The 25,000-nt window shown below is 49.8% G+C and overlaps 1 protein-coding gene across 5 annotated transcripts in view; it reads right to left on the bottom strand.

The window, feature by feature from the left end:
• Positions 1-25,000, bottom strand: part of LOC106587673 (unconventional myosin-Va) — a 92,845-nt gene that overhangs the window by 22,808 nt on the left and 45,037 nt on the right. For all 5 annotated transcript variants that reach the window (XR_014382840.1, XR_014382839.1, XM_045708926.2 and 2 more), the window contains exons 12-27: positions 24,330-24,470; positions 22,970-23,095; positions 22,655-22,738; positions 17,873-18,025; positions 16,106-16,203; positions 15,624-15,819; positions 15,036-15,247; positions 14,047-14,203; positions 11,907-12,146; positions 11,523-11,771; positions 5,932-6,025; positions 4,140-4,288; positions 3,406-3,519; positions 3,008-3,142; positions 2,848-2,904; positions 2,338-2,565 (exon numbers count right to left, since the gene is read on the bottom strand). Coding sequence is in view for 3 of the 5 variants with exons in the window: in XM_045708926.2 (XP_045564882.2) it covers positions 2,338-2,565; positions 2,848-2,904; positions 3,008-3,142; positions 3,406-3,519; positions 4,140-4,288; positions 5,932-6,025; positions 11,523-11,771; positions 11,907-12,146; positions 14,047-14,203; positions 15,036-15,247; positions 15,624-15,819; positions 16,106-16,203; positions 17,873-18,025; positions 22,655-22,738; positions 22,970-23,095; positions 24,330-24,470 (2,433 nt within the window). In the remaining 2 variants the exon portion in view is untranslated. The remainder of the gene's footprint in view (positions 1-2,337; positions 2,566-2,847; positions 2,905-3,007; positions 3,143-3,405; positions 3,520-4,139; positions 4,289-5,931; positions 6,026-11,522; positions 11,772-11,906; positions 12,147-14,046; positions 14,204-15,035; positions 15,248-15,623; positions 15,820-16,105; positions 16,204-17,872; positions 18,026-22,654; positions 22,739-22,969; positions 23,096-24,329; positions 24,471-25,000) is intronic.

Below are 25,000 nucleotides of genomic sequence, written 5' to 3'. Positions count from 1 at the left end.
GAGAACAGAGAGTCAGACAGAGAACAGAGCGTCAGACAGAGAACAGAGACAGAGAACAGAGTCAGACAGAGAACAGAGAGTCAGACAGAGAACAGAGACAGAGAACAGAGTCAGACAGAGAACAGAGAGTCAGACAGAGAACAGAGAGTCAGACAGAGAACAGAGTCAGACAGAGAACAGAGAGTCAGACAGAGAACAGAGAGTCAGACAGAGAACAGAGAGTCAGACAGAGAAGAGAGAGTCAGACAGAGAACAGAGTCAGACAGAGAACAGAGAGTCAGACAGAGAACAGAGAGTCAGACAGAGAACAGAGTCAGACAGAGAACAGAGCGTCAGACAGAGAACAGAGCGTCAGACAGAGAACAGAGCGTCAGACAGAGAACAGAGCGTCAGACAGAGAACAGAGCGTCAGACAGAGAACAGAGCGTCAGACAGAGAACAGAGCGTCAGACAGAGAACAGAGCGTCAGACAGAGAACAGAGCGTCAGACAGAGAACAGAGCGTCAGACAGAGAACAGAGCGTCAGACAGAGAACAGAGCGTCAGACAGAGAACAGAGCGTCAGACAGAGAACAGAGCGTCAGACAGAGAACAGAGCGTCAGACAGAGAACAGAGCGTCAGACAGAGAACAGAGCGTCAGACAGAGAGTCAGACAGAGAACAGAGACTCAGACAGAGAACAGAGCGCGTCAGACAGAGAACAGAGAGTCAGACAGAGAACAGAGCGCGTCAGACAGAGAACAGAGCGCGTCAGACAGAGAACAGAGCGCGTCAGACAGAGAACAGAGCGCGTCAGACAGAGAACAGAGCGCGTCAGACAGAGAACAGAGCGTCAGACAGAGAACAGAGCGTCAGACAGAGAACAGAGAGTCAGACAGAGAACAGAGCGTCAGACAGAGAACAGAGCGTCAGACAGAGAACAGAGAGTCAGACAGAGAACAGAGCGCGTCAGACAGAGAACAGAGCGCATCAGACAGAGAACAGAGCGCATCAGACAGAGAACAGAGAGTCAGACAGAGAACAGAGAGTCAGACAGAGAACAGAGAGTCAGACAGAGAACAGAGAGTCAGACAGAGAACAGAGAGTCAGACAGAGAACAGAGAGTCAGACAGAGAACAGAGAATCAGACAGAGAACAGAGAGTCAGACAGAGAACAGAGCGTCAGACAGAGAACAGAGTCAGAGAACAGAGGGTCAGACAGAGAACAGAGAGTCAGAGAACAGAGGGTCAGACAGAGAACAGAGTCAGAGAACAGAGGGTCAGACAGAGAACAGAGCGTCAGACAGAGAACAGAGTCAGAGAACAGAGGGTCAGACAGAGAACAGAGAGTCAGACAGAGAACAGAGTCAGACAGAGAACAGAGCGTCAGACAGAGAACAGAGTCAGACAGAGAACAGAGTCAGAGAACAGAGGGTCAGACAGAGAACAGAGCGTCAGACAGAGAACAGAGTCAGACAGAGAACAGAGTCAGACAGAGAACAGAGTCAGAGAACAGAGGGTCAGACAGAGAACAGAGCGTCAGACAGAGAACAGAGTCAGACAGAGAACAGAGAGTCAGACAGAGAACAGAGAGTCAGACAGAGAACAGGGAGTCAGACAGAGAACAGGGAGTCAGACAGAGAACAGGGAGTCAGACAGAGAACAGAGTCAGACAGAGAACAGAGAGTCAGACAGAGAACAGAGAGTCAGACAGAGAACAGAGAGTCAGACAGAGAACAGAGACAGAGAACAGAGAGTCAGACAGAGAACAGAGAGTCAGACAGAGAACAGAGACAGAGAGTCAGACAGAACAGAGAGTCAGACAGAGAACAGAGAGAAAGACATTATGACAGTATTATTCCACTTTAATCTTGACCCATCCAGTATTGTGAATCTAAAGACTATACATACGGTGGTGTTACATGCAAATAAATCAGTGGCATGTGTGTATGTGTTTAAGCTAGTCATTCCCAGAGCATGCAGTCAGCAGAGTTCTAGTACCTTCTCATCCTTTAGGAAGGCATGGCAGGAGAGAGAGATACAAGGAGAGAAGAGACTGGAGTGTTAGAAGCATTGTTAGTGCAGTGGACAGACATGAAAAGGTTTCACGTGTGTGTGTGTGTGTGTGTGTGTGTGTGTGTGTGTGTGTGTGTGTGTGTGTGTGTGTGTGTGTGTGTGTGTGATGTATGTATGTATATATATATATATATATATCTCTCTCTCTGCGAGTTTGTGTGTATATGTGCATGTCTGTGCATGGGTCAGTGTGTGTGTGTGTGTTTGCACATGTCTGTGCATATGTGTGTGTGTGTGTGTGTGTATACGTGTGTGTGTGTGTGTGTCCCTCCATGTCTCCTACCTTGTGCTGCATGGCCTCCTTCTGTGAGACCAGTTGAGATCGTAGAATCAGCACCTCCTCTTTCCGCACCTCCAGCTCCTCGCACGAGGAGTTCAGTTGGTCCATGAGAACTTTGTAGGGTGGACTTCCTGGTGCCCCCGCCGCAGCGCCTGCATTACCCAGCAGGCTCTGCCTCATGGCGGTCAGGTCGTGCTTCAACTTCTTGTTCTCGGAATCCAGCTCCTGGCGCTGTGGATTAAAGATGGATGCCGCCGGCGGCAGACAGAGAGTTAATACACACCCATAGAGATGGCAATGTCAACGCTAAAATGGGTTATATCCATCTAGAGATCTCTATCCATCTATGTGTACAACACACTCACCCAGCAAATCCAGTCCCAAATCAACCCCTAGCACCGTGATGGGCAACTGGCGGCCCCCGGGGCCCTTGGGCCACGAGCTGTTGCCCACCTAAGTCCTAGCCCCTACCCACTACAGTAGATATGAGTAGATTGGATATCTATACAATACCTTGAGAGACTCGTACTCCAGTTCTGCTCCACGTGATTTCTTATGCTCCTCATCATCCTGACAGACAGAGAGGTCCGACAGTAAAGTAAGTAAGACTGTGGTTGTAATACAGTAATACAGCATAGTATTGTAGTAATATTGTGTATTACTGTGGCTGTACCCTGACTCTAGCCCGCTGGAACTGCTCCTCCTTGTTTTCTAGCTCGTTGCGGAGAGAGGATTTCTCCTGCTCCAGCTCGGTCACGCGCTTCTGCAGCTTCAGAGTCAGAGACGTGTCCATGCCCCGGGTCACATCCTGTCACAACAGGAAGTGAGGTCAGAGACAGGAATGACACTGACAGGCGGAGCTTTGGGCCATCGTCATGGGCATTAAAGACATTAGCTGTCAATACTAAAACATTACAGAAAGTGTTTTACTGAATGACGACCAATTCTGCAGGGTTGTAGTTGTAATAACTGTAAAATAACTACAGAACAGGTTGAAGCAACATAAACAAGTTTTTTGTAACATTTTCTAATGGTGAGAGGAAGTTCCTGTCTAAGTCCCGCCCCCCTCACTTCTCCATGTCGGGAACTTTCTTCTGATTCGGCGAACTCGGAGTTGTAGGTGCACTCTGATCCGTTGCTGCTGTGGGTTGAGTCTGTTCTCCTGCGGCCGGGCTTGGGCACGCTCTGGAGAAAGGAGGGGCAAGGGGATGTTAGTGTGTGTTTGTGGTGTGGGGCAGTGTGTTTGTTTGGTGTGTGTGTGATAGTATGGTGGGGCAGTGTGGCGTGTGTGTACGTGTGTGTGGTCTGGTTCGGTCCAGTGTTTGTGAGTGTGTGTGGTCTGGTTCGGTCCAGTGTTTGTGAGTGTGTGTGGTCTGGTTCGGTCCAGTGTTTGTGAGTGTGTGTGGTCTGGTTCGGTCCAGTGTTTGTGAGTGTGTGTGGTCTGGTTCGGTCCAGTGTTTGTGAGTGTGTGTGGTCTGGTTCGGTCCAGTGTTTGTGAGTGTGTGTGGTCTGGTTCGGTCCAGTGTTTGTGAGTGTGTGTGGTCTGGTTCGGTCCAGTGTTTGTGAGTGTGTGTGGTCTGGTTCGGTCCAGTGTTTGTGAGTGTGTGTGGTCTGGTTCGGTCCAGTGTTTGTGAGTGGTGTGTGGTCTGGTTCGGTCCAGTGTTTGTGAGTGTGTGTGGTCTGGTTCGGTCCAGTGTTTGTGAGTGTATGTGGTCTGGTTCGGTCCAGTGTTTGTGAGTGTATGTGGTCTGGTTCGGTCCAGTGTGAGTGTGAAAATGTTGACATGCTATGCGTTAGCCTCCTACCACAGAGAGAGTGATTTCTTCCTTGAGGTCGTCGTAGCGTTCCTCCAGTCTCAGGTGTTCTGTTAGGAGGTTCTGGTAGCGAGACCTCTCCTCATTCAGATCGCTCTCCAACTGCTGAGTCTCCTCCACTACTGCACGAGTCATTTTCTCTGAAACGGGGAGGAGGTGGAGATGGGGAGGAGAGAGCACAGAGAGAAGAAGGGAAAGTGGGAGGAGGTGGAGATGGAGAGAGCACAGAGAGAAGGGAAAGGGGGAGGAGGTGGAGATGGAGAGAGCACAGAGAGAAGAAGGGAAAGGGGAGAGGTGGAGATGGAGAGGAGAGAGCACAGAGAGAAGAAGGGAAAGTGGGAGGAGGTGGAGATGGAGAGAGCACAGAGAGAAGAAGGGAAAGGAGAGGAGAGAGAGGAGAGAGCACAGAGAGAAGAAGGGAAAGGGGAGGAGGTGGAGATGGAGAGGAGAGAGCACAGAGAGAAGAAGGGAAAGGAGAGGAGGTGGAGATGGGGAGGAGAGAGCACAGAGAGAAGTAGGGAAAGGGGGAGGAGGTGGAGATGGGGAGGAGAGAGCACAGAGAGAAGAAGGGAAAGGGGAGGAGGTGGAGATGGAGAGAGCACAGAGAGAAGAAGGGAAAGGAGAGGAGGTGGAGATGGGGAGGAGAGAGCACAGAGAGAAGTAGGGAAAGGGGGAGGAGGTGGAGATGGAGAGAGCACAGAGAGAAGAAGGGAAAGGAGAGGAGAGAGAGGAGAGAGTACAGAGAGAAGTAGGGAAAGGGGGAGGAGGTGGAGATGGAGAGGAGAGAGCACAGAGAGAAGGGAGGGAGGAGAGGAGGAGGAGGGAGGAGGGAGGAGAGGAGAGAAGGGAAAGGAGAGGAGAGAGAGGAGAAAGAAGGGAAAGGAGAGGAGAGAGAGGAGAAAGAAGGGAAAGGAGAGGAGAGAGAGGGAGAAAGAAGGGAAAGGAGAGGAGAGAGAGAGGAGAAAGAAGGGAAAGGAGAGGAGAGAGAGAGGAGAAAGAAGGGAAAGGAGAGGAGAGAGAGAGGAGAAAGAAGGCGGAGAGGAGGAGAGGAGAGAGGCAGGAGGGAGAGAGAGGAGAGGGGAAAGGAGAGGAGAGAGAGGAGAAAGAAGGGGGGGGGGGGGGGGGAGAAAGAAGGGAAAGGAGAGGAGAGAGAGGAGAAAGAAGGGAAAGGAGAGGAGAGAGAGGAGAAAGAAGGGAAAGGAGAGGAGAGAGAGGAGAAAGAAGGGAAAGGAGAGGAGAGAGAGGAGAAAGAAGGGAAAGGAGAGGAGAGAGAGAGGAGAAAGAAGGGAAAGGAGAGGAGAGAGAGAGGAGAAAGAAGGGAAAGGAGAGGAGAGAGAGGAGAAAGAAGGGAAAGGAGAGGAGAGAGAGGAGAAAGAAGGGAAAGGAGAGGAGAGAGAGGAGAAAGAAGGGAAAGGAGAGGAGAGAGAGAGGAGAAAGAAGGGAAAGGAGAGGAGAGAGAGGAGAAAGAAGGGAAAGGAGAGGAGAGAGAGAGGAGAAAGAAGGGAAAGGAGAGGAGAGAGAGAGGAGAAAGAAGGGAAAGGAGAGGAGAGAGAGAGGAGAAAGAAGGGAAAGGAGAGGAGAGAGAGAGGAGAAAGAAGGGAAAGGAGAGGAGAGAGAGGAGAAAGAAGACAAGTTCAGCACGTGTGGGGAACGTATCATCAATTCTCTGTATGGAACTTCAACAATGAATGTGATTGGTCTAAAAGTATTAACACGGAATGTGATTGGTCTAAATCCAGTAGCAGTGAATGTGATTGGTCTAAAGCTAGTGAATGGTTGGTACCTGTCATCTGCTGGCTCTGTTCCTTGATCATTCGGTTCAGGTCGTCTTTCTCTGTCTTCAGCAGACCATTCTGCTGCTTCAGCTCTGCTACCATCTTCACACACAGGAGAAAGTACTTCTATCAAGTCTACCACAGCCTATTGGTCCAGTAATCCATCAATCATGTGATTTGAGAACACTAGCAGATCTGGGTCTAATAGTTTCAAATACTTAAAGTGCACTTGATTTGCTGGACCAGTGAGCAGAGTTGGGGGCGTTTCAGAACATTTCCATTGGTCCCAGTGTACAGGGTGAAACAAATCAAGTGCATCTTCAGTATTTGACAGATGTTCTGTATCTGACTCAGGTCTGGACTGTAGAGACATTGGGGTTTAGTTGATTTCACTGGGCTTCTGGAGGACTGATCTACTGTACTGTACAGCTAGCACTAGTCTACCTGCTCTTAACTACACACCCACAGTACACTAGTCTACCTGCTCTTAACTACACACCCACACTACACTAGTCTACCTGCTCTTAACTACACACCCACAGTACACTAGTCTACCTGCTCTTAACTACACACCCACAGTACACTAGTCTACCTGCTCATAACTACACACCCACAGTACACTAGTCTACCTGCTCTTAACTACACACCCACAGTACACTAGTCTACCTGCTCTTAACTACACACCCACAGTACACTAGTCTACCTGCTCTTAACTACACACCCACAGTACACTAGTCTACCTGCTCTTAACTACACACCCACACTACACTAGTCTACCTGCTCTTAACTACACACCCACAGTACACTAGTCTACCTGCTCATAACTACACACCCACAGTACACTAGTCTACCTGCTCTTAACTACACACCCACAGTACACTAGTCTACCTGCTCTTAACTACACACCCACAGTACACTAGTCGACCTGCTCTTAACTACACACCCACACTACACTAGTCTACCTGCTCTTAACTACACACCCACAGTACACTAGTCTACCTGCTCTTAACTACACACCCACAGTACACTAGTCTACCTGCTCTTAATTACACACCCACAGTACACTAGTCTACCTGCTCTTAACTACACACCCACAGTACACTAGTCTACCTGCTCTTAACTACACACCCACAGTACACTAGTCTACCTGCTCTTAACTACACACCCACAGTACACTAGTCTACCTGCTCTTAACTACACACCCACAGTACACTAGTCTACCTGCTCATAACTACACACCAGCAGTACACTAGTCTACCTGCTCATAACTACACACCCACAGTACACTAGTCTACCTGCTCTTAACTACACACCCACAGTACACTAGTCTACCTGCTCTTAACTACACACCCACAGTACACTAGTCTACCTGCTCTTAACTACACACCCACAGTACACTAGTCTACCTGCTCATAACTACACACCCACAGTACACTAGTCTACCTGCTCTTAACTACACACCCACAGTACACTAGTCTACCTGCTCTTAACTACACACCCACAGTACACTAGTCTACCTGCTCTTAACTACACACCCACAGTACACTAGTCTACCTGCTCTTAACTACACACCCACAGTACACTAGTCTACCTGCTCTTAACTACACACCCACAGTACACTAGTCTACCTGCTCATAACTACACACCCACAGTACACTAGTCTACCTGCTCTTAACTACACACCCACACTACACTAGTCTACCTGCTCTTAACTACACACCCACACTACACTAGTCTACCTGCTCTTAACTACACACCCACACTACACTAGTCTACCTGCTCTTAACTACACACCCACACTACACTAGTCTACCTGCTCTTAACTACACACCCACACTACACTAGTCTACCTGCTCTTAACTACACACCCACACTACACTAGTCTACCTGCTCTTAACTACACACCCACACTACACTAGTCTACCTGCTCTTAACTACACACCCACACTACACTAGTCTACCTGCTCTTAACTACACACCCACACTACACTAGTCTACCTGCTCTTAACTACACACCCACACTACACTAGTCTACCTGCTCTTAACTACACACCCACAGTACACTAGTCTACCTGCTCTTAACTACACACCCACAGTACACTAGTCTACCTGCTCTTAACTACACACCCACAGTGCACTAGTCTACCTGCTCTTAACTACACACCCACACTGCACGAGTCTACCTGCTCTTAACTACACACCCACACTACACGAGTCTACCTGCTCTTAACTACACACCCACAGTACACTAGTCTACCTGCTCTTAACTACACACCCACAGTACACTAGTCTACCTGCTCTTAACTACACACCCACACGACACGAGTCTACCTGTCTCACCTACACACCACTAGCCTACCTGTCTCACCTGCACACCCACACTACACTAGCCTAGCTGTCTGAATTACACACCCACACTAGCCTACCTGTCTCACCTACACACCCACTACACTAGCCTACCTGTCTCACCTACGGTACATTAGCCTACCTGTCTCACCTACACACCCACACTACACTAGCCTACCTGTCTCACCTACACACCCACATTACACTAGCCTACATGTCCTACCTACACTACACTAGCCTACCTGTCTCACCTACACTCCCACAGTACACTAGCCTACCTGTCTCACCTACACACCCACTACACTAGCCTACCTGTCTCATCTACACACCCACTACACTAGCCTACCTGTCTCACACACCCACACTACACTAGCCTACCTGTCTCACCTACACACCCCACTACACTAGCCTATCTGTCTCACCTACACACCCACACTACACCAGCCTACCTGTCTCACCTACACACCCACAGTACACTAGTCTACCTGTCTCACCTACATACCCACTACACTAGCCTACCTGTCTCACACACCCACACTACACTAGCCTACCTGTCTCACCTACATACCCACTACACTAGCCTACCTGTCTCACCTATACCACACTAGTCTACCTGGCTCAGCTACACCACACTATACCTTTCTCACTTACACTACACTAGTCTTCCTGTCTCACCTACACACCCACACTACACTAGCCTACCTTTCTCACTTACACTACACTAGCCTACCTGTCTCACCTACACACCCACACTACACTAGCCTACCTGTCTCACCTACACACCCACACTACACTACAGTCGTGGCCAAAAGATTTGAGAATGACACAAATATTAATTTTCAGAAAGTCTGCTGCCTCAGTTTGTATGATGCAATTTGCATATACTCCAGAATGTTATGAAGAGTGATCAGATGAATTGCAATTAATTGCAAAGTCCCTCTTTGCCATGCAAATGAACTGAATCCCCCAAAAACATTTCCACTGCATTTCAGCCCTGCCACAAAAGGACCAGCTGACATCACGTCAGTGATTCTCTCGTTAACACAGGTGTAAGTGTTGACGAGGACAAGGCTAGAGATCACTCTGTCATGCTGATTGAGTTCGAATAACAGACTGTAATGTGCCGTCATCATTGCTTTACACAAAAAGGGCTTTACAGGCAAGGATATTGCTGCCAGCAAGATTTCACCAAAATCAACCATTTATTGGATCATCAAGACCTTCAAGGAGAGCGGTTCAATTGTTGTGAAGAAGGCTTCAGGGCGCCGAAGAAAGCCCAGCAAGCACCAGGACCGTCTCCTAAAGTTGATTCAGCTGTGGGATCTGGGAACCACCAGTACAGAGCTTGCTCAGGAATGGCAGCAGGCAGGTGTGAGTGCATCTGCACGCACAGTGAGGCGAAGACTTTTGGAGGATGGCCTGGTGTCAAGAAGGGCAGCAAAGAAACCACTTCTCTCCAGGAAAAACATCAGGGACAGACTGATATTCTGCAAAAGGTACAGGGATTGGACTGCTGAGGATTGGGGTAAAGTCATTTTCTCTGATGAATCCCCTTTCCGATTGTTTGGGGCATCTGGGAAAAAAGCTTGTCCTGAGAAGACAAGGTGAGTGCTACCATCAGTCCTGTGTCATGCCAACAGTAAAGCATCCTGAGACCATTCATGTGTGGGGTTACTTCTCAGCCAAGGGAGTGGGCTCACTCACAATTTTGCCTAAGAACACAGCCATGAATAAAGAATGGTACCAACACATCCTCCGAGAGCATCTTCTCCCAACCATCCAGGAACAGTTTGGTGACGAACAATGCCTTTTCCAGCATGATGGAGGACCTTGCCATAAGGCAAAAATGATAACTAAGTGGCTCGGGGAACAAAACATCGATATTTTGGGCCCATGGCCAGGAAACTCCCCAGACCTTAATCCCATTGAGAACTTGTGGTCAATCCTCAAGAGGCGGGTGGACAAACAAATTCTGACAAACTTCAAGCATTGATTATGCAAGAATGGGCTCCCATCAGTCAGGATGTGGCCCAGAAGTTAATTGACAGCATGCCAGGGCGGATTGCAGAGGTCTTGAAAAAGAAGGGTCAACACTGCAAATATTGACTCTTTGCATCAACTTCATGTAATTGTCAATAAAAGCCTTTGACACTTATGAAATGCTTGTAATTATACTTCAGTATTCCATAGTAACATCTGTGAAAAATATCTAAAGACACTGAAGCAGCAAACTTTGCGGAAATTAATATTTGTGTCATTCTTAAAACTTTTAGCCACGACTGTACACTAGCCTACCTGTCTCGCCTACACACCCACACTACAATAGCCTACCTGTCTCACCTGCACACACACACTACACTAGTCTACCTGTCTCACCTACACACCCACACTACACTAGCCTACCTGTCTCACCTACACTACACTAGCCTACCTGTCTCGCCTACACACCCACACTACAATAGCCTACCTGTCTCACCTGCACACACACACTACACTAGTCTACCTGTCTCACCTACACACCCACACTACACTAGTCTACCTGTCTCACCTACACTACACTAGCCTACCTGTCTCACCTACACTACAATAGCCTACCTGTTTCACCTACACTACATTAGCCTACCTGTCTCACCTACACACCCACTACACTAGCCTACCTGTCTCACCTATACCACACTAGCCTACCTGGCTCACCTACACACCCACACTACTCTACCTGTCTCAACCACACTACTCTACCTGTCTCACCCACACTACACTAGCCTTCCTGTCTCAGCTACACCACACTATACCTTTCTCACTTACACTACACTAGTCTACCTGTCTCACCTACACACCCACACTACACTAGTCTACCTGGCTCACCTACACACCCACACTACACTAGTCTACCTGGCTCACCTACACACCCACACTACACTAGACTACCTGGCTCACCTAGACACCCACACTAGTCTACCTGGCTCACCGACACACCCACACTACACTACACTAGTCTACCGGTCTCACCTACACCAAGGCAATGGCCTCCCAGCCCGCCATGTGCCCAGTCTGCAGTAGATTCCCCTGGGTCCTAAACCATTGAACCACGACACACATTCTTATACAAACTTGTCACACTTCTATAGGGCCACTATGGGAACAATGTATGAAAGGGAGCCATTTAACAGAAACATATCTGAGAAGTGACTGGAGGAGACAAGATGAAGAGATGACTAGAGTGAGCTGTTTTCTATCCCACCACATCCCTCACCTTTTCCATCTCATCCCTGTACTTGGTAGCCCAGTCCTCTATGGTCTTCTTCTCTTTCTGGGTGGTGGTCAGCTCCTTCCTCAGCCTCTCCAGCTCCTCCAGAAGGGAAGTGACACGGTTGGCGTTGTTCTTGGCTTCCTCTTCTATCCCCTTCAGCTTAGACACCTCTACCTTCAGCTTCTCACTCTCCACCGCGTGGGACGTCTCCAGAGAGTTCAGCCGCTCGCTAGTCACACGGTTGTCTTTAGCCTGGGAGAGAGAGATCATGTTAATGTAATGTGTGAAGATGCATATTCTATTCGAGCAGTCACTCTTGGAGAAGAAAGTTTGTTCTCCAGCAGCACAAAGATCCAAAATGGCCGCCTGGTTTCTACAGAGCCCCACCTGTTCGTCTAACTTCCTCTGCAGCTGCATGATCTTATTCTCCATGCCGACGTTAAGTTTCTTGAAATGTTCAACGGAGCGGGCCTCGATTTTCAGCTTCTTCAGCTCTTTCTTGGCCTTCATCCTCCTGATGCAGCACTGCAGATAGACGATGGCTCGCAGGGAGCGCTTGTACCGCTGTCTGGCCAGCCAGCCACGCACGTGTTTCTGGATGAACACAGCTTTGTGGTTACGCAGCAACTGTGGAGAGAGAGGGAGAAAGAGAGAGTTAGTTCCTGTGAATGTAATGTGAAAATTCTGGTGTTCCTGAGCTCTTATTGGTCTCCTGGGCTTCATCTTGCTGTTAATCCACAACAACAGGAGATCTAGACAGAGAGAGACAGAGAGAGACAAACAGATATCCTGGCAGGGTTATGTTAAAGAGGTCAGCTGTGTGTGTCAGTCAGAGGGACAGTCCCTAACTACTGCCATGTCACCTGACCCCAACATGGCCCCAGTAACCAGAGAGACACCAGCCTAGTTCTCTCCCTAGCTCCCAGTAACCAGAGACACCAGCCTAGTTCTCTCCCTAACTCCCAGTAACCAGAGAGACACCAGCCTAGTTCTCTCCCTAACTCCCAGTAACCAGAGAGACACCAGCCTAGTTCTCTCCCTAACCACCAGCCTAGTTCTCTCCCTAACTCCAGTAACCAGAGACACCAGCCTAGTTCTCTCCCTAACTCCCAGTAACCAGAGACACCAGCCTAGTTCTCTCCCTAACTCCCAGTAACCAGAGACACCAGCCTAGTTCTCTCCCTAACTCCCAGTAACCAGAGACACCAGCCTAGTTCTCTCCCTAACTCCCTGTAACCAGAGAGACACCAGCCTAGTTCTCTCCCTAACTCCCAGTAACCAGAGACACCAGCCTAGTTCTCTCCCTAACTCCCAGTAACCAGAGAGACACCAGCCTAGTTCTCTCCCTAACTCCCAGTAACCAGAGACACCAGCCTAGTTCTCTCCCTAACTCCCAGTAACCAGAGAGACACCAGCCTAGTTCTCTCCTTAACTCCCAGTAACCAGAGACACCAGCCTAGTTCTCTCCCTAACTCCCAGTAACCAGAGAGACACCAGCCTAGTTCTCTCCTTAACTCCCAGTAACCAGAGAGACACCAGCCTAGTTCTCTCCCTAGCTCCCAGTAACCAGAGAGACACCAGCCTAGTTCTCTCCCTAGCTCCCAGTAACCAGAGAGACACCAGCCTAGTTCTCTCCCTAACTCCCAGTAACCAGAGACACCAGCCTAGTTCTCTCCCTAACTCCCAGTAACCAGAGACACCAGCCTAGTTCTCTCCCTAGCTCCCAGTAACCAGAGAGACACCAGCCTAGTTCTCTCCCTAACTCCCAGTAACCAGAGACACCAGCCTAGTTATCTCCCTAACTCCCAGTAACCAGAGACACCAGCCTAGTTATCTCCCTAGCTCCCAGTAACCAGAGAGACACCAGCCTAGTTCTCTCCCTAACTCCCAGTAACCAGAGAGACACCAGCCTAGTTCTCTCCCTAACTCCCAGTAACCAGAGAGACACCAGCCTAGTTCTCTCCCTAACTCCCAGTAACCAGAGACACCAGCCTAGTTATCTCCCTAACTCCCAGTAACCAGAGAGACACCAGCCTAGTTCTCTCCCTAACTCCCAGTAATCAGAGACACCAGCCTAGTTCTCTCCCTAACTCCCAGTAACCAGAGAGACACCAGCCTAGTTATCTCCCTAACTCCCAGTAACCAGAGACACCAGCCTAGTTCTCTCCCTAACTCCCAGTAACCAGAGACACCAGCCTAGTTCTCTCCCTAACTCCCAGTAACCAGAGACACCAGCCTAGTTATCTCCCTAACTCCCAGTAATCAGACAGACACCAGCCTAGTTCTCTCCCTAACTCCCTGGGAGTGGTCCAGGTATGAGGGTGACCCAAGTCCATCCAACGTTGTACTGGTGTTATTTATAAACCACACTGCTGACAGACATGCAGGACAGCTGTGCTATTAGCTGGCAGTGCTAGGTGTGTGTGTTTGTTGGTTCTTCTATCCTAAACTCACCAAATGTCCCCCCACAAAGAGAGTAAAACAAGAAACATGTAGTGTGTGTGTGTATAGTGTATGCATCTCTCACCCCTTGGTATTTCTGTCGGGCCATGTATGCTCTGAGGATAGTCTGCATGACCAGGGCAGCAGCCTGCTTCTGTAGGTACAGTTTCCTCTGGACACACATCCTCTGGAACTTCTGGATCGTGATGGCTGCCAGGGTACGACGCATGTACTTAACCAGACTGGAGGAGGGAGAGAGGCAGGGGAGAGAATGAGAGGGGGGGGGGGGGGGCAGGGGAGAGAATGAGAGGGGGGGCAGGGGAGAGAGAGGGGGGGGGGCAGGGGAGAGAGAGAAGTGGGACAGAGGAGGTAGGGGAGAGATAGAGAGGGGAGGGAGAGAGGCAGGGGAGAGAAAGGGGGGGCAGGGGAGAGAATGAGAGAGGAGGCAGGGGAGAGAGAGGGGGGGGCAGGGGAGAGAGAGGGGGGGGCAGGGGAGAGAATGAGAGAGGGGGCAGGGGAGAGAGAGGGGGGGAGGGAGAGAGGCAGGGGAGAGAATGAGAGAGGAGGCAGGGGAGAGAGAGAGGGGAGGCAGGGGAGAGAATGAGAGAGGGGGACAGAGGAGGCAGGAGAGAGATAGAGAGGGGAGGGAGAGAGGCAGGGGAGAGAGAGGGGGGGCAGGGGAGAGAATGAGAGAGGGGGCAGGGGAGAGAGAGAGGGGGGGCAGGGGAGAGAGAGAAGTGGGACAGAGGAGGTAGGGGAGAGATAGAGAGGGGAGGGAGAGAGGCAGGGGACAGAGAGAGAAGTGGGACAGAGGAGGTAGGGGAGAGAGTGTAGTCAGGGTAATTGGTGAAAAATGCTGTTGAATTACTATAATTTTCCCACTAATAACCTCTAACTGATCCGATTAACAAATCAATCAAATCACAAATAAATATTTATAAAAATTCCCACTTCCTACAATACATCAGACAATTCTGATTGGCTCCTTTTCAGGAAGTCATACAGTCTAAACTACTTTCATCTGCATTGTGATTGTCCAGAGGGTGTTGAGTGACAGGTGTGTGCTCCACTGACCAGCGGGCCTGGTGTCCGCGGGTGTATCTCTGGATGGTGATGGCAGCATGCTTCTTGCGGAGGTACTTCTTGCGTACCAGCCAGCAGCGGATGGTTTTCTGGATGCGGACGCACGCCTTCCTCAGCTTATCAGCCCTCAGCTTCTCCAGGTAGGCAACCTGACCAGCCCTGAAGAAGATCTTAGTCTTACCAAACTGGTACTTGTCCTGGTCCTGGAGAGAGAGAGAGAGAGACATCCTGTTTTAGGGGATCAGTTTGAGCAAGGTGAGGTCCAGAATTGCTCATTTTGACCACATAAATCAGGGATGGGCAACTCCAGTCGGGGTCCTGATTGGTGTCACACTTTTGCCCCAGCTAACAAACCTGACTCCAATAATCAACTCATCATGCAATTAGTTTAATCAGCTGGCTTTTCTAGGGATGGGGAGAATGTGTCTCACCGCTCCGGACCCCGAGGACTGGAGTTGACCATCTCTAACATAAATAGTTAGGACAGAAGAAGATTTGTGGATCTTTGATTCTGCGCAGTCTGATTGCAATGTAGTTGATCTCAAACAGGCCTGACCTCTAACCCCTGACCCCTCATACCTGCACCAGTTTCTCCAGGACGTTCCTACAGGTCAGCCTCCTGTCCAACAGGACGTCCTTCTGCTTCATCAGAACCCGGTAACGACTGAAGAACTCCTGGTAGGTCCACCTGGATGGGAAGCCTGCGGCTGAGATGCGGATGGTCTCCAGAACACCACAGGCTCTGAGCTGCTGCACCGCTCGCTTAGGGTCAAACCTAAAGACAACATTCACCTAACGTTAGGGTCAGACCCACACACAACATTCAGCTCAACCTAAAGACAACGTACACCTAACATTAGGGTCAAACTTAAAGACAACATTCCACTAATGTTAGGGTCAAACCTAAAGACAACATTCACATAGTTAATCCAACCATACCAGCCAAACCTGGAGAGAACCATTCAGCCTCATGACATCACAATTACATTCCCCTAACTTCATCTTGCCAAGTCAGATGGTACTATGGAAACTTAACCATAGAGTAGCATGCAGGTACTCACGTGAAGGGGAACTTGAGGTCGTTGGGCTTGATGCAGCGAACATAGTGAGGAGTGGTCGCATTCAGAGTCTCCATCAACATAGCCAGAGAGTTCCGGAACTACAGGAGGAGAGGAGAGAGGGAGAAGAGAGGACAGAGACAGAGGAGAGAGGGAGAAGAGAGGACAGAGACAGAGGAGAGAGGGAGAAGAGAGGACAGAGACAGAGGAGAGAGGGAGAAGAGAGGACAGAGACAGAGAGAGGGAGAAGAGAGGACAGAGACAGAGGAGAGAGGGAGAAGAGAGGACAGAGACAGAGGAGAGAGGGAGAAGAGAGGACAGAGACAGAGGAGAGAGGGAGAAGAGAGGACAGAGAGGAGAGAGGGAGAAGAGAGGACAGAGACAGAGGAGAGAGGAGAAGAGAGGACAGAGACAGAGGAGAGAGGGAGAAGAGAGGACAGAGACAGAGGAGAGAGGGAGAAGAGAGGACAGAGACAGAGGAGAGAGGGAGAAGAGAGGACAGAGACAGAGGAGAGAGGGAGAAGAGAGGACAGAGACAGAGGAGAGAGGGAGAAGAGGACAGAGACAGAGGAGAGAGGGAGAAGAGAGGACAGAGACAAAGGAGAGAGGGAGAAGAGAGGACAGAGACAGAGGAGAGAGGGAGAAGAGAGGACAGAGACAGAGGAGAGAGGGAGAAGAGAGTACAGAGACAGAGGAGAGAGGGAGAAGAGAGGACAGAGACAGAGGAGAGAGGGAGAAGAGAGGACAGAGACAGAGGAGAGAGGGAGAAGAGAGGACAGAGACAGAGGAGAGAGGGAGAAGAGAGGACAGAGACAGAGAGAGGGAGAAGAGAGGACAGAGACAGAGGAGAGAGGGAGAAGAGAGGACAGAGACAGAGGAGAGAGGGAGAAGAGAGGACAGAGACAGAGGAGAGAGGGAGAAGAGAGGACAGAGACAGAGGAGAGAGGGAGAAGAGAGGACAGAGACAGAGAGAGGGAGAAGAGAGGACAGAGACAGAGGAGAGAGGGAGAAGAGAGGACAGAGACAGAGGAGAGAGGGAGAAGAGAGGACAGAGACAGAGGAGAGAGGGAGAAGAGAGGACAGAGACAGAGGAGAGAGGGAGAAGAGAGGACAGAGACAGAGGAGAGAGGGAGAAGAGAGGACAGAGACAGAGGAGAGAGGGAGAAGAGAGGACAGAGACAGAGGAGAGAGGGAGAAGAGAGGACAGAGACAGAGGAGAGAGGGAGAAGAGAGGACAGAGACAGAGGAGAGAGGGAGAAGAGAGGACAGAGACAGAGGAGAGAGGGAGAAGAGAGGACAGAGACAGAGGAGAGAGGGAGAAGAGAGGACAGAGACAGAGGAGAGAGGGAGAAGAGAGGACAGAGACAGAGGAGAGAGGGAGAAGAGAGGACAGAGACAGAGGAGAGAGGGAGAAGAGAGGACAGAGACAGAGGAGAGAGGGAGAAGAGAGGACAGAGACAGAGGAGAGAGGGAGAAGAGAGGACAGAGACAAAGGAGAGAGGGAGAAGAGAGGACAGAGACAGAGGAGAGAGGGAGAAGAGAGGACAGAGACAGAGGAGAGAGGGAGAAGAGAGGACAGAGACAGAGGAGAGAGGGAGAAGAGAGGACAGAGAGGAGAAGAGAGGACAGAGACAGAGGAGAGAGGGAGAAGAGAGGACAGAGACAGAGGAGAAAGAGTAAACTTTTACATTTCAGCTATTCTGACTCTGGTTGGCAAGTTCCAACCCTGGTCTGAGTGTCCGTAGGTGTGTGTGTCTATGATCAGTCTACCTGGCAGCCAACAGTCTTCTTGTGCTCCTTGCTGCTTGCTCCAGATCTGATCTCTTTTGGTTTGACGCTGAGTCGTGTTCGACCTCCTGGAGCAGTCCCTGTCGGACTGGTCACTTTCTCCTCATCCTGAAACAGCTCCACTAGCAGGTCCAACTACACAACACACACAAACATTATTGCAAATAAGACACTGTTCTTAATTGACATACACACATACATCTATATATATATATAGAGAGAGAGAGAGAGAGAGAGAGAGAGAGAGAGAGAGAGAGAGAGAGAGAGAGAGAGAGAGAGAGAGAGACAGAGAGACAGAGAGAGACAGAGAGAGACAGAGAGAGAGAGAGAGAGAGAGAGAGAGAGAGAGAGACAGAGAGAGAGAGAGACTTGTATAAATAAAAAGGTAGCAGCAGCCAACAGACAGTTTCGGCACAGACTTGCTAAGCTAAAAGTTTTCATTGTTAGCCATAGGTATCTGTGGGTGGTGGCTAGGCTAGGCTACCTAACAGTGCTAATAATGTTTGCGGCTAAAGCTGCAGACAGACTGGCTGTTAGCAGAATGGTACAACAAGACAACAGGAAACTCTGGACAGAAAATGTGTGTAGTCTAATTAATACATAATTTTGTACCAATAACAATGTGGACCAAAACTACTTGATAAGGAGTGAGATGATGCTGAGCAGAGGCATCTAAACATTACATGAGAAGTACAATAAGGTCTATAGTTCACAACAAGTCTGTGGAATTGTTATCATCAGTTTATTCATACCATCCTTTCTATCTAACTATCTAAAATGACAACCTTGAACATTGTACATGTTATGGTTCAAGGAGAAAGCGATTGGTTAGTGTGTTCTCTGTATTGTGGTTGGTTAAGATGTAAATGGGGAGAGGGCCACAGTGCAGCCCCCCCACCCCCGGGGTAGTCTCCAGTGCTGCAGCGTCCGTTCAGCCCCCCCACCCCCGGGGTAGTCTCCAGTGCTGCAGCGTCCGTTCAGCCCCCCCACCCCCGGGGTAGTCTCCAGTGCTGCAGCGTCCGTTCAGCCCCCCCACCCCGGGGTAGTCTCCAGTGCTGCAGCGTCCGTTCAGCCCCCCCACTCCCGGGGTAGTCTCCAGTGCTGCAGCGTCCGTTCAGCCCCCCCACCCCCGGGGTAGTCTCCAGTGCTGCAGCGTCCGTTCAGCCCCCCCACCCCCGGGGTAGTCTCCAGTGCTGCAGCGTCCGTTCAGCCCCCCCATCCCCGGGGTAGTCTCCAGTGCTGCAGCGTCCGTTCAGCCCCCCCACCCCCGGGGTAGTCTCCAGTGCTGCAGCGTCCGTTCAGCCCCCCCACTCCCGGGGTAGTCTCCAGTGCTGCAGCGTCCGTTCAGCCCCCCCACTCCCGGGGTAGTCTCCAGTGCTGCAGCGTCCGTTCAGCCCCCCCACCCCCGGGGTAGTCTCCAGTGCTGCAGCATCCGTTCAGCCCCCCCACCCCGGGGTAGTCTCCAGTGCTGCAGCATCCGTTCAGCCCCCCCACCCCGGGGTAGTCTCCAGTGCTGCAGCGTCCGTTCAGCCCCCCCACCCCCCCACATACTTAAGTGCCATTTGAACTATTGTGAGACCACGGTGAGGAAGAATGAATGGTGTGGGTTAGAAAGATAGAAAGAGGAGGGCAGCATGTTTACCTTTAGCTGTTTAACGGTTGTTGTCATGACGGGACAGACACATGGACAACAGATGTAAAACAAACAACACAACGACAAAATAAAGATTAACCAAAAATGAAAGTAAACCTAGGAAATCTAAATCATTGCAGTACACACATCTAAAACATATTAAAAGTAGAATTCATATAAAAGTAGAAATCCAAATCAAAGGGCCATCAGAACAGGTGTCATGGTGTCTACTGACCAAGGCTGTTTGTAATGATAACCCAGCATCAGACCCAGCATCAGACCCAGCATCAGACCCAGCATCAGACACAGCATCAGACCCAGCATCAGACACAGCATCAGACACAGCATCAGACACAGCATCAGACACAGCATCAGACACAGCATCAGACCCAGCATCAGACCCAGCATCAGACCCAGCATCAGACACAGCATCAGACCCAGCATCAGACCCAGCATCAGACCCAGCATCAGACACAGCATCAGACACAGCATCAGACACAGCATCAGACCCAGCATCAGACCCAGCATCAGACCCAGCATCAGACACAGCATCAGACCCAGCATCAGACCCAGCATCAGACCCAGCATCAGACACAGCATCAGACACAGCATCAGACACGGCATCAGAAACGGCATCAGACCCGGCATCAGACCCGGCATCAGACCCGGCATCAGACATGGCATCAGACCCAGCATCAGACATAGCATCAGACCCAGCATCAGACCCAGCATCAGACCCAGCATCAGACCCAGCATCAGACCCAGCATCAGACCCAGCATCAGACCCAGCATCAGACCATAGACGTGGCACAATGTCTGACGGCTCAGACAGCAGAACACATGACTGAGAAGGAATGTGTGTTTATTGTCAACACAAACACACACAGAACCATGAGGATGGGTTGAAATGCTTGATTTCTATAGCTTCATTCTCATTAAAGAGTCATTATCACTTCTACACTATTACTGGTTAGTCAAGCAGGTTTCCATGGCAACACACACACACACAGTATTGCCAAGGATGATTGTTCCAGTGTAGTTAACCCTGTGTGTGTTTAAGGTGTTAGGGGTTAAAGGAGTGTTTTAACCCTTACCCCTCTCTGCTGCTGCTGGCCTCTACAACAGAACGGGCAGAGTGAGTCTTTATACACACACACACACACACACACACACACACACACACACACACACACACACACACACACACCGCAAGGCCTATTTGGTAGACAGAAAATGTCTCCAACTGTGTGCACATCCTCATGACAGCACATGGACAGCAGAGGGTGCTGTTTCTCCTGACCTTCACTGGGTTCCCTGTCGGAGGTCATTCAGTCAGACAACACAGACTGTCAAACACACGCACTAATGAGAAAGTCATCAAATGTGTGTGTTACCTGTTGAATGTGCTGTGTGTGTGTGTGTTACCCATTGAATGTGCGGTGTGTGTGTGTGTGTGTGTTACCCATTGAATGTGCTGTGTGTGTGTGTGTGCTACCCATTGAATGTGCAGTGTGTGTGTGTGTGTGTGTTACCCATTGAATGTGCGGTGCGTGTGTGTGTGTGTGTTACCCATTGAATGTCCTGTGTGTGTGTGTGTGTGTGTGTGTGTGTGTGTGTGTGTGTGTGTGTGTGTGTTACCCATTGAATGTGCTGTGTGTGTGTGTGTGTTACCCATTGAATGTGCGGTGTGTGTGTGTGTTACCCGTTGAATGTGCGGTGCGTGTGTGTGTGTGTTACCCATTGAATGTGCGGTGTGTGTGTGTGTGTTACCCATTGAATGTGCGGTGTGTGTGTGTGTGTGTTACCTATTGCATGTCCTGTGTGTGTGTGTTACCCATTGAATGTGCGGTGTGTGTGTGTGTGTGTGTGTGTGTTACCCATTGAATGTCCTGTGTGTGTGTGTGTGTGTTACCCATTGAATATGCTGTGTGTGTGTGTGTGTGTGTGTGTTACCCGTTGAATGTGCGGTGCGTGTGTGTGTGTGTTACCCATTGAATGTGCTGTGTGTGTGTGTGTGTGTGTGTGTGTGTGTGTGTGTGTGTGTGTGTGTGTTACCCATTGAATGTGCGGTGTGTGTGTGTTACCCGTTGAATGTGCGGTGTGTGTGTGTGTGTTACCCATTGAATGTGCGGTGTGTGTGTGTGTGTGTTACCCGTTGAATGTGCTGTGTGTGTGTGTGTGTTACCCGTTGAATGTGCGGTGCGTGTGTGTGTGTGTTACCCATTGAATGTGCTGTGTGTGTGTGTGTGTGTGTTACCCATTGAATGTGCGGTGTGTGTGTGTGTGTGTTACCCGTTGAATGTGCGGTGTGTTACCCGTTGAATGTGCTGTGTGTGTGTGTGTGTTACCCATTGAATGTGCGGTGCGTGTGTGTGTGTGTGTGTGTGTGTTACCCATTGAATGTGCAGTGTGTGTTACCCATTGAATGTGCGGTGTGTGTGTGTGTGTGTGTGTGTGTGTGTGTTACCCGTTGAATGTGCTGTGTGTGTGTGTTACCCATTGAATGTGCAGTGCGTGTGTGTGTGTGTGTGTGTTACCCATTGAATGTGCTGTGTGTGTGTGTTACCCATTGAATGTGCTGTGTGTGTTACCCATTGAATGTGCTGTGGGTGTGTGTGTTACCCATTGAACGTGCAGTGTGTGTGTGTGTGTGTGTGTGTGTGTGTGTGTGTGTGTGTTACCCATTGAATGTCCTGTGTGTGTGTGTTACCCATTGAATGTGCTGTGTGTGTTACCCATTGAATGTGCTGTGGGTGTGTGTGTGTGTGTGTGTGTGTGTGTGTGTGTGTGTGTGTGTGTGTGTGTGTGTGTGTTACCCGTTGAATGTGTGGTGCGTGTGTGTGTGTGTGTTACCCATTGAATGTGCGGTGTGTGTGTGTGTGTGTATGTGTGTGTTACCCATTGAATGTGCGGTGTGTGTGTGTGTGTGTGTGTGTTACCCATTGAATGTGCGGTGTGTGTGTGTGTGTGTGTTACCCATTGAATGTGCGGTGTGTGTGTGTGTTACCCATTGAACGTGCAGTGTGTGTGTGTGTTACCCATTGAACGTGCAGTGTGTGTGTGTGTGTGTGTGTGTGTGTGTGTGTGTGTGTGTGTGTGTGTGTGTGTGTGTGTTTGGCAGGGACACACACCTTGCTGGCCTTCAGGACATTGATCTGCTCTTCATTCACTGTGTCCTTGTTCTTCTCCAGAAAGCCATCACACTGGTACTGCACCTAGACACAACAATTACAAAATAAAGTCCTTTTGCTGACACTTTAATCCAAAGTGATTTTCAGAACTGTCAACTTTGACTCAGATTATCAATCACAACAGCATTCATTTTATTCATAGAGTGAACCCGCTCACTTCCCTCTGTAACCGGACACTGAGCCTAAAACAGAACTCAGCAGCACTGGGTCAGCCAAGACATCAACACTGCACACACAACACACAGTGATCAGTACCTTGTCAGCGAAGTGCTGTATGATGAAGGCTTTGTTGGACATGCGAGGTTTCTCAAACAGAGAGCAGGTCTTCAGATGGGTGTTATACAGCTTCTGGGCCCACGAGTCATCTGAACCTTTAGGCATCTGGACACACAGAACACTGGTTCACACTAGTTACTCTGGATGAGTCATCTGAACCTTTAGGCATCTGGACACACAGAACACTGGTTCACACTAGTTACTCTGGATGAGTCATCTGAACCTTTAGGCATCTGGACACACAGAACACTGGTTCACACTAGTTACTCTGGATGAGTCATCTGAACCTTTAGGCATCTGGACACACAGAACACTGGTTCACACTAGTTACTCTGGATGAGTCATCTGAACCTTTAGGCATCTGGACACACAGAACACTGGTTCACACTAGTTACTCTGGATGAGTCATCTGAACCTTTAGGCATCTGGACACACAGAACACTGGTTCACACTAGTTACTCTGGATGAGTCATCTGAACCTTTAGGCATCTGGACACACAGAACACTGGTTCACACTAGTTACTCTGGATGAGTCATCTGAACCTTTAGGCATCTGGACACACAGAACACTGGTTCACACTAGTTACTCTGGATGAGTCATCTGAACCTTTAGGCATCTGGACACACAGAACACTGGTTCACACTAGTTACTCTGGATGAGTCATCTGAACCTTTAGGCATCTGGACACACAGAACACTGGTTCACACTAGTTACTCTGGATGAGTCATCTGAACCTTTAGGCATCTGGACACACAGAACACTGGTTCACACTAGTTACTCTGGATGAGTCATCTGAACCTTTAGGCATCTGGACACACAGAACACTGGTTCACACTAGTTACTCTGGATGAGTCATCTGAACCTTTAGGCATCTGGACACACAGAACACTGGTTCACACTAGTTACTCTGGATGAGTCATCTGAACCTTTAGGCATCTGGACACACAGAACACTGGTTCACACTAGTTACTCTGGATGAGTCATCTGAACCTTTAGGCATCTGGACACACAGAACACTGGTTCACACTAGTTACTCTGGATGAGTCATCTGAACCTTTAGGCATCTGGACACACAGAACACTGGTTCACACTAGTTACTCTGGATGAGTCATCTGAACCTTTAGGCATCTGGACACACAGAACACTGGTTCACACTAGTTACTCTGGATGAGTGTGTGTCTGTGTTATGGGTGTCTGTGTGCGCCTCTGCATTACATATGTGTGTGTCTGTATGTGTGTATGCATGTATGTGTGTGTATGTATGTGTGCCTCTGCATTGTGTGTGTGTGTGTGTGTGTGTGTGTGTGTGTGTGTGTGTGTGTGTGTGTGTGTGTGTACCTTGCACTCTTCATCCAGCAGGTCTAGTACCCCCATCTTGGCCTCTATGAGGTTGATACATGGCTGGTTATCATAGAAGTCTATCAGAGTCCAGGGAATCTGCTCCTTCAAATACTCCTCCTGCTCCAGCTTGAACACATGCTGTAGATAGGAGAGGGGAGGAGAAAGGGGGAGAGGAAAGGGGGAGAGGAAAGGGGGAGAGGAAAGGAGGGGAGAAAAGAGGGTAGAGCAAAAGAGAGGAGGGGAGAAGAGAGGGGAGTAGAAAGGAAAGAGGAGAGGGCAGAGGAAAGGACAGAGGAAAGGAGAGGGCAGAGGAAAGGAGAGGACAGAGGAAAGGGGAGGGCAGAGGAAAGGAGAGGGCAGAGGAAAGGAGAGGACAGAGGAAAGGAGAGGGCAGAGGAAAGGAGAGGGCAGAGGAAAGGAGAGGACAGAGGAAAGGAGAGGGCAGAGGAAAGGAGAGGGCAGAGGAAAGGAGAGGACAGAGGAAAGGAGAGGACAGAGGAAAGGGGAGGGCAGAGGAAAGGGGAGGGCAGAGGAAAGGAGAGGGCAGAGGAAAGGAGAGGACAGAGGAAAGGGGAGGGCAGAGGAAAGGAGAGGACAGAGGAAAGGGGAGGACAGAGGAAAGGAGAGGGCAGAGGAAAGGAGAGGGCAGAGGAAAGGAGAGGGCAGAG

This window comes from Salmo salar, chromosome 26 (genome assembly GCF_965601325.2).
Source record: "Salmo salar chromosome 26, fSalSal1, whole genome shotgun sequence".
Taxonomy (NCBI): Eukaryota; Metazoa; Chordata; class Actinopteri; order Salmoniformes; family Salmonidae; genus Salmo; species Salmo salar.
Note: the sequence above shows the minus strand (reverse complement) of the source record. Positions and strands in the feature narration are given on the sequence as shown.